This window comes from Merops nubicus, unplaced genomic scaffold (genome assembly GCF_000691845.1).
Source record: "Merops nubicus isolate BGI_N331 unplaced genomic scaffold, ASM69184v1 scaffold32046, whole genome shotgun sequence".
Taxonomy (NCBI): Eukaryota; Metazoa; Chordata; class Aves; order Coraciiformes; family Meropidae; genus Merops; species Merops nubicus.
In genome coordinates, this window is record NW_008614918.1 from 578 (window position 1) to 9,835 (window position 9,258).

The 9,258-nt window shown below is 45.1% G+C and overlaps 1 protein-coding gene across 1 annotated transcript; it reads right to left on the reverse strand.

The window, feature by feature from the left end:
* Positions 1–306: 306 nt before the first annotated feature.
* TIPARP (TCDD-inducible poly(ADP-ribose) polymerase) lies at positions 307–8,893 on the reverse strand. Its single transcript, XM_008942390.1, has 4 exons — positions 8,731–8,893; positions 6,970–7,151; positions 2,490–2,765; positions 307–1,050 (listed from the first exon to the last, which is right to left on the reverse strand). Exons 1-4 carry the CDS (start codon positions 8,866–8,868, stop codon positions 603–605), a joined length of 1,044 nt encoding a protein of 347 aa, XP_008940638.1. The 5' UTR covers positions 8,869–8,893; the 3' UTR covers positions 307–602.
* Positions 8,894–9,258: the final 365 nt, after the last annotated feature.

The window sequence follows — 9,258 nt, forward strand, 5'->3', positions numbered from 1 at the left end:
ACCTCTTCCTAACGTTACTTAGGAAGGGCTAATTTTAGAATCTGATGTCTTTATTCATGCTGTTCTGTTTAATAATCTGAAGTCTGAGCAGGACATTAGTCCTGTGTCTCCCCCAAGCTTTCTGAAATACAGTAATAAAAAATAGTGGCTGGGAGATTCTCTTATTTAATATACTTGGGATAAAAATGATCTGATTCTGATCGTTTAGCAAGGGCCATCCTTAAGATCTTGAGATCAGGGCAGAAGCAATTTTCTCACCTCTCTGGCATGCACAGAACACAACTGAAATGATACACACAGACCTATTTTTAAACATGAATATTTACTAACATAAATAAACCGTGTTTTATAACAAAAGGCACAGATTTTCAACTATAAACAATGGGAAAATATTTACAATTTGCACATACATAATCAAAACAGCAAGTGCACAATTGGTCACTTCAGATCTTCTTTTCTATATTTTGCGATTTAGTTCCTTCCAAGCAAGTAATTTAATGAATTCTGCAACGTCCAAATTGGTTGGTTTTTTTTCCAGAAAAACTGCTACCAATGCCAGAGAAGAGAGTTTATTAAACTGAATAATTTAGTAGCACAAGTTTTCAAATGGAGACAGTGTTGCTAACTTCTTCATATTGGATAATAAAATAAGGGTAGCTCTGATCATCGTTAAAAATGACAAAAATTTGAGGCTCAAAGTAATTGTCCACGCAGGAGTCGTAGAGGTCGCTGGTGATGCTGCCGGGGTTCACCGGCGGAGGTCTCCTCATGGTGTGGTTGCCCACCGTGTACCTTCCTGTCAGGACTTTGGCCAGGAACATGTAATGAACTCCTTTGGGTGACCTTTTGGAGAAGTTGTGGGAATAACTTGCCTTCCTGGCAAAGTAACTGCCCTGTCCAAACATGGTGGCATGCTTCCCACAGACGCGTGGGTCAAAGTTGTGTTTGCAGATTCCATCCACCGCTTCCTGGGAGGTGCCGTGGAACAAATGCCTTTCGTTCATTATCCTGTCCAGGCCAGTCATTTTTTTGGACATATACTCCTTTTTCCTGGAATAAAGAGCAGAAAGCGAGGATGAGTATTCCTTGCAGACCTGCAAGGGAAAAGCTGTTTTCACGACAGCTCTTCTATCAGTGTTGCCCTCTGGAAAAGGAGATGTGAAAACGTTTTGGTACAGAGAGCAAAGTGGGTTGTCCACTTTCAAACAGATCTGTTGTGTGAAATACTTTTGAAAGGCCCTGAGCTGATACTGCTGTAGGCAGCTGGAGAAGCACCAGCTTGTCTTTGCCTGTAATTCACCTCAGATGCGGATGGAAATCGTGCTCAGAGTGAAAACAAGGGCTGTGCAAAAATCAAATCCCTCTCCAGCGACAGAAGAGGTGACGGGGAGGAATTACTGAGACACAGGATGGGGGAATCAGGGAGTCGTTTTGCTTGGAAGAGACCTCTAAGGGCACAGATTCCAACCGTTCCCCCAGCACTGCCAGGTCCCCACTGACCCATGTCCCTCAGCACCACATCTCCACGGCTTGGAAACCCCTCCAGGGATGGGGACTCTACCACTGCCCTGGGCAGCCTGGCACAGCCCTGGACAACCCTCAATGGGAAGAAATTGTTCCTCAGTTCCAACCTCAACCTCCCGTGGGGCAATTTCAGGCCATTTCCTCTTGTCCTGTCATTTGTTCCTTGGGAGAAGAGCCTGACCCCCACCTGGCTCCAGCCTCCTGTCAGGGAGCTGTGGAGAGCCAGAAGGTCTCCCCTGAGCCTCCTTTGCTCCAGGCTCAGCACCCCCAGGTCCCTCAGCTGCTCCTCCACACACTTGGGCTCTAGACCCTTCCCCAGCTTCGTTGCCCTTCTCTGGCCACACTCCAGCCCCTCAGTGTCCTTCTTGGAGTGAGGTGCCCAAAAAGATGCTCTGGACCAGCACGAGTATGTAAGAAAGTCAGTCTCTGCTGGCACAGCCCATCCCACAACTTCTCCTGAGACTGCATTTCTTGAGAAGAGAGAAAGAATCCACAATCTAATTTCATAGCAGGTTCAAAGAGGTCTCTGGTTTGAACAGGACTGACCAGCACAGGATTGTAGCTGTGAGACCACGGAACACCCTGGGCTGCAGTGTTCTGGGGAACCAAGGCACTCGTGGCTATCTTTGATACATAGATTATTTGAGGAAAACAATTCCTCCTAGTTCAGCTTGAAAGTGAACTGCAAGATTTTTTGACTAGATAGCCTAGACTTATTTGGAAGTTTCTGTGAAGATACATTTTACAGAAGTCATCAGTAGATTGTAAATTAAACCTCTCACACAGGAAATTTCAGGGTAAGATATTTTTCAGATAATGTTGTTCAACTGAATAAGCTCCTTTTCTTCAGAAAACCCAGAATGTATGTATTCTATTTAATGGTCGATGCCTATTTTGCAGCTCAAATTACATATTTTAAGCTATTTTTCCACTATTGCAAAAGAATGGTATTTCCATGATCTCACCTTTTATATTTCTCCCAAAGGAACTGGTTCTGCACTCTCAGGATTTTCAAAACTTTGTATTTGGTCTCTGGCACAGTCTTGTGAAACAGGTTATAAATGGTTCTATAGCTTTTATCTTCCTTTGGAACAGGCACTTGGATGAAGTCCTGAGAGGGATCCATGTTAATCCAGGTTTCAGGATAGAAGTTTGGAGAGGTAACAGCAGTTGGAGATAAGACATGTGAGGAAGCTGGTTCAGCTGATGAAGGTGGTACTGGAGAGGTGCCACCCAAGGTCCTAATTGGGGAAAGAGAAAAAAGGTTGTGCTTCAACATCCACAATCAAAAGAGCTTATAATCCCATTGATTTCAGCACCAACGGATTTTAAGCAGATTGCTGGTTTTCGGGTCCAGAACACACCTTTAGTGTTTGTTCAAAACAAACCCACCAGCTCTTTCTGCCATTTTAGTAACTCCCCCATCCACACAAACTAAAAACAAGCCCTTCACTTCCAGGGCTGCTGTTCCACGCAGGGAAATCGTACTGCCTGGTGCTGTTCAAGAGCCTCTGTTGTCACTACTCACATCCTGGGGTGGGGTTACAAGCTACAGGCTGGCACAACAACACCAAATGCAAGGACTTGGTATGGCACCTATCAAGCATTAGTGGTTTTATTGTAGCAAGTAAGACATCAGAGTATGACAAGCTTAATAATCATCGAATCGTTAAGGTTGGAAAACACCTCCAAGATCATCAAGTCCGACAGTCAACCCAACACTCCCATGGCCACTAAACCATGTCCCCAAGTGCCACGTCTACACGTTTTTTGAACCCCTCCAGGGATGGAGACTCCCAGCCCCTCCCTGGCCAGCCTGTCCCAAGGCCTCACCACTCTGCCAGAAAAGAAATTCTTCCCAATATCCAATCGAAACCTCCCCTGGCACAATCTGAACCCATTTCCTCTCATCCCATTGCTGGTTCCTTGGGATACGAGCCCGACCCCCACCTCACTCCAACCTCCTGTCAGGGAGCTGTAGAGAGCAAGAAGGTCTTCCCTCAGCCTCCTCTTCTCCAGGCTAAACAAACCCAGTTCCCTCAGCTGCTGCTCATAAGATGTGTTCTATGAGGCATGTTCTACATGTGTCTCTAATAACATAGCAACATTCGACCTAATTTCCTTAGAATATAACCCAAGGAGTAGAAACACAGACTTGTGTCCAGCAGGAAAAACTCCAAACAGGAACATTTCAGAGGCCAAACTTGTCACCGTTTCCCAGCCTTTTCTGTGCAGAGGAGGAGATGGTTTTGGTGCTACCCCATGTCGTGCTCTCGTTTGCATCTGCACCGGCCAGCTGTCGATTTGCATTTACAGTTGGTTATTTCCATGTGAGAGAGCAGCCCCTCCTCATGGGAATGCTGCCAGGGAAGGAGTCGAGCAGGGCTGAGGGGGAAGCACCAGGACAGACACCAGTAACATCCAGTTAAGGACACCAATGTGGGTGTGGTAGGACATCGTTTCTTAACAAACGCTTGCACCTCGGTGGAATTTTTCACACTCTTGAAGCTGCTAAATTTAGATGGAGAGTGTGGCATGCGTGGCTTATGTTCACCTGGCTCTAATCTGAGCAAGCCAGCCCTCCCCAGCCCAATAATCCCTCCTTACTGGGGTTCTGCCTCCTACGACAGTGCAAATACTCCCAACACCCATAGCTTGCAGGTTCAGGCCCTGGTTTTCACACTTGAAGAACACAGCTCTCCAGGTCATGCAAGCTGCTTTCAGTTGCAAGAATACATGGAGCTGTCTCAAGATTTCACCAGATGAGTATTTTACCAAAGTATTTTGGTAGGACAAGCTGCTGCTGGCTCCAGGACCGACCTGCAGTGGATGCAGATGGGTGAGGTGCAGGCAGAAGCAGGCAGCTCTCGTTAAAGGCTATGAAGTCCCAGGTACCCACTGCCTGGCTGGAAAGACCCACAGTGAATCTTGTCTCTAAACTCCACAGATGACCTTAGATTAAACTTCATGAAGTTAAAGTTTAATGAACATTATTCATTAAATCTCTCAGGTCGCTTGTGTTCTGATGACATATCACTGCCAAGGCATAAGGAGAAAACCTGTTCTGACTTGGAGGATGTGGGGAAGGTGAATCCTTTGGGGGTTCTTCTTGGGCAACATCCAAGGCCAGATCTGGCCTCTGACCTACAGGAATCTCAGGTAAAGTTGCCTTTCAGAATATTTAATGCTAGTGAGAGATGAGCCTGAAAGGACGATGTATGATTTTTTGCATCACCCAGAAATAATGTGAGGTGATTTTCTGATTGAAGGTTGAGCTTTTCAAGTCTAGAAAAAAACACTGGGGGAAAAAGTCTGGTTTTAAATTGATACTCTTAATTTCTATCTGGGACAGTGAACTGTAACAGCACTCACACTTTTCTGAGCACACTCTTTAAAAAAGTGTTCACATGGCTCTCACCTGCTGTTCTTCAAAGCTAAAAGGAGCCCTCACTTTATTTGCATGGATTTGACTCGGCTCAATATTCTTCTCACTGTTTATTAATAGCTTAACAGAAACGCAGAAGATGGATTTTTCTAAGAATGACTATTAAAATAGCCTGCAATATTACAGCATTGAATTTGGGCTTTTTTCCCCTTCTTAAAGTCAAGGGGTAAAAATTACTTCCATAGAACCTCATTCAGTGACACTTGGACTGGAAGACCAAGCTCAGATCCACAGTAAATTACGGATTTATGAGCAGGGCATCAAGCACAATGAGAATCCTGCAATCCTGTGGTGTACTTTGTTCATTTCTTCTGACTAATGTCAATTACTCATAAGTATTCGTTATACAAGGGAAGGAACGAGTCAATATTTGTCAACCACTATCGCTGGCTCCCTCCAGTTTCTAGTCAAGAATTCTTTCCCAATTTTATAACAGATTTAAGCAAGTGGGAGGGGAAATAAAAAATCCCAGGCAGCACTGTGTGGTAAGTGGAGACAAATAGTGACCTCTTAAGGATAGCACCCACAAATATTTAAAATGCTTTTTTGTTCCTTACTAAGAATGGGTATTTTTAAGTTAGCATTACAAGGTCTTTGGATAAAGATAAAGAAAATGAGAATGAGGTTTACTGCAGAACAACAGGAATTTCAGAGTTTAATTTATAGATGTGGGAGCTGGCATGAATAGTTATGGTTGAGCCCTCATGAGTTTAGAGCCCTCAAGGGTCCACTAAAATTAGTGGGAATTGCATAATTTTAGTGCATCTCAAAATTACAGACTTACACTGTAGTGAAATAAAATAGTCACTGGTGGCAAAACATCAGGAGATAATACTGAAATATCTGAAAACCTCATTTTTCATTAAGATGATAATCAGAATTGCTGTGACCAGCAAGTCCATGCTTGGTCTTTTCACCTGCATCCTCCCAGGATCTCTTTGACACTTTGGGGTTTCCTTCCTGTAAAACCGTCTCTAACAACCACGTGCTTTGAGGCCCTGACCAAGTTCACGTCCATCCACCTCACAATTAGCTGCAGTAATGACTCTGCAAGCTAATGAGCCTTCCAGCCCTCCCACAGCAGTCAAAGGCCACCCCTCGCCTAACAGGACAATACGTTCCTGTGTTCCCAGCTACTCAACTCTGACAACCACGTTTCCAGCTGTACTGCTGAGATCACAAAAATGGCATTTTTATGACTTGTAATCAAAAGTGACTACAGAGCAACACTTTCCTCCCTCTGCCTTTAATGGGCGAGCGAGTTCACTCCCAGTGGAGATGACAATAAAACCAAGGCAGCTTTAATTATGCTTGGAAATGATAGAACGTTTCTGAACACTCATTTTTATGGGAACTAGAACTGATAGCCTGGCAATCACTGTAGCCCGTGAGATGCTGAAAGCTGGGCAATACTTTGCCAAGCTTGAAGTACATCTGTGCTTCTGACTTCTGCAATCCACAAGTTATATTATAACCTGTAAATAACAAACAGAGCCTGACAGCAATCACAAAATCAGCACGGTGGAGGTTGGAAGGGACCTCTGGAGATCATCTCATCCAACCCCCCTGCTCCAGCACAGTCACCCACAGCAAGGTGCCAAGGATCACATCCAGGTGGGTTTGGGATCTCTCCAGAGAAGGAGACTCCACAGCCTCTCTGGGCAGCCTGCTACAAGCTCTGACACACTCACACCAGAGAAGTTCTTCCTCCTGTTCAGATGGAACCTTCTGGGTTCCAGTTTGTGCCGTTGCCTCTTGTCCTGTCACTGGGCACCACTGACAAGAGGCTGTCCCATCAGACATGCGAATAAATAAGGAGTTCTTCAGATAGTGTTTATCTTGAAAAACAACCAGCAAGAGCTGCCAATACACCTGAGGTTTCTTATTATTTCTTCTGATTTTTCTACTCAGCAATCCTTGGCACATCTGAGGGAATACAATTCTCAGTCAGGCCAGCGTGGAGAGCAAATGCCAAGTTCCCATGTTGCTGGGATACGTACTGTAAGAAGGGCATCAGCACGACGCAGGAGCGGAACAGGGGCCTCCTCTTGACTTCTCTTCTGAAACAGGCGTTTTGCTGGAATCCATCTTTGATGTTCAGGATATACTGGTTATGCCAGATAACAAACCGAACCTCCTTCAGACCCCGGAAGCTGGCTTCTTCTATCAATTTTACAACAGGCTGTTTCAAGAAAATTAAGAAAAACAAAAGCATACACACGATAAATTACATGTTCAAAAATTAATATTTTTGCCAGAGACCTCCAAGAACTCTCCCTCTACTCCCTTCCCTTCTGCTCTTATTTCCGGGCTCTTAGGCACAAGTACATTCAGACTGCTGAAAAATTTCCCTTACCTGTTTGCAAGATCCACCACCACGGCTGGTTTCACACCTTTCCTGAATAATTGGTGCTGCCATATTTTTGCGTGTGAAATGTAATTCCCAGTATCTAACCTAACACTCCCTTGCCACAAATTATTTACCTTTTGTATTTGCCTGCTGAATGTGAAAAGCAGAAGTCTGCCGAAGAACGAGCCTTTATATATTAATGACATGCGTGCTCCATCACTGGAGGTGTTCAAGGCCAGGCTGGGCTTTGAGCAACCTGGGCTAGTGGGAGGTGTCCCTGCCCAAGGCAGGGGGGTTGGAACTAGATAATCACTCTATGATCCTGTGATTAACATATTCTCTTTTCTTTAATTTTTTGTTTTTATGCCCTAGAGAAATCCAGTTCTTCTAACTTCTCCTCGCAGGTCAAACATCCTAAACTTCTTGTCATTCGTGGTGCTTTCTTCCAGACTGTCCAGTTTTCGCATTTTCTTTTTTCTTTTTCATTTGCAAAGCCCAAAACTGTATAAAGTGCTCTGCCTTCAGCTTTCTACCACACTGACAAAGTTCGTGTGATGCATGAAAGAGAGAAACGTGATCTAGATTACTCTGGTGGAGGCACTCCTGGTGCTGCCAAAATTTTAAGATACTAATGAGGTTTTATTCCAAATATTATGTACAGCTCTGGCCAGGCAGAGGTGAGCTCTTAACTACCATGTGTATTACAAGGCTTGCTGGAGACCTTACTGGAATGGCCTAGAAGTTTCTGGGTTTGGTTTGGTTTTGTCTCACACAATCCAGTCTGACACTGGATGTGACTTGTGTCCACAATTGGGTTGAAGAGAGAAGGGCTGTTTAAAACCTGATATGGAAAACTGTTAAGGACCAAAGGGCAGTGGTGAGACCGGAAGGAGCGTGCACGAGCCACCAGTGAATAGCTTTAAAGGCTGCCCTCAGGCAGCAGACAGCTGTGGGACCACCCCGCTGTGTCCAGTGCAGGCTGCGGACAGCGTGGCGCTGGAGCCTGTGACTGGGGGCTCACCTCCTGCCCTCCACTCTCTTTGGGGACACACAAATGGATGGAACCCAGCAAAGCTAAAGGGTAGCGGTGTTAAAAAGGCTGCAGAAACCTGTCCCCTCCTCTTAAAAACAGATCTGCAGGGATTAGACACAGGCTGGTTTATCTTCAGTTTGACACTGTGCTCAGCCTCTGCCTCCACTGGTGGCAGGGATAATTCAAGCTGCAGTCCAGCAGAGCGGAGTTCCCCTTTTATTGCTTCTTCAGTTCAGCACTGACCTTCTTGATCAACAGTAACTAAGTCACTTTCCTGAAGGTTCAAAAAGGAAACAGACTGAAAATGTATATATAGTCCCTAGGCCATAGAGGTTTGGGTTACAACCCAAAAGCAGGATTCTGGAACTTGTTAAGTACCTCAGAGTATTCTCTCCAGCCAAAGTGGTCCCTGCAGAAGTATTTCCAGACCGTGTAGTAGTTGGAGCTGGAGTTGGGGCAGGAAGGTGTGGACAGCCGCCGCATTTGGTCAAACTCAACAGTTTCATATAATTTCATAACATTCAAATCCACCGAAAACTCATGTTCCCTGGAAAGAACAACAAAACCAAAGAATTCTCACCTTTCGTCATCCATTAAAAAGATAATTCAGAGGTACAACAACCTGGCACAGTGATCTTCAGAGGTGCCCTCGGTCTAGCTGCGCTTGTGTCACACAAGCCCATGACCATGAGGCTGTCCCACGAGCTTGAAGAGGGCACAACACAGGGACAAGTGTGTAGAGCAGGACACTGAAGAGCTGGGGGGGCAAAGTGACTCTTCAAAAGTCTCCAGGGGCAATGGTGGAAAAAACATGGTCTTCAGAACAGAGGGACAAAACCCCAAGGCCAGCAGTCCTCCTGGTCCAGTGGTATTTATTCAGTATGCACAAATGATACAAAAAACAAT

Coding starts and splice junctions, on each gene's coding strand:
- TIPARP (XM_008942390.1), bottom strand. CDS start 8,868: ATGAAATTATATGAAACTGTTGAGTTTGACCAAATGCGGCGGCTGTCC. Junction 7,152..8,730: donor GCTGGAGAGAATACTCTGAG/GTACTTAACAAG, acceptor TTCTTGAAACAG/CCTGTTGTAAAATTGATAGA. Junction 1,051..2,489: donor CTTTGGGAGAAATATAAAAG/GTGAGATCATGG, acceptor TCTTTATTCCAG/GAAAAAGGAGTATATGTCCA.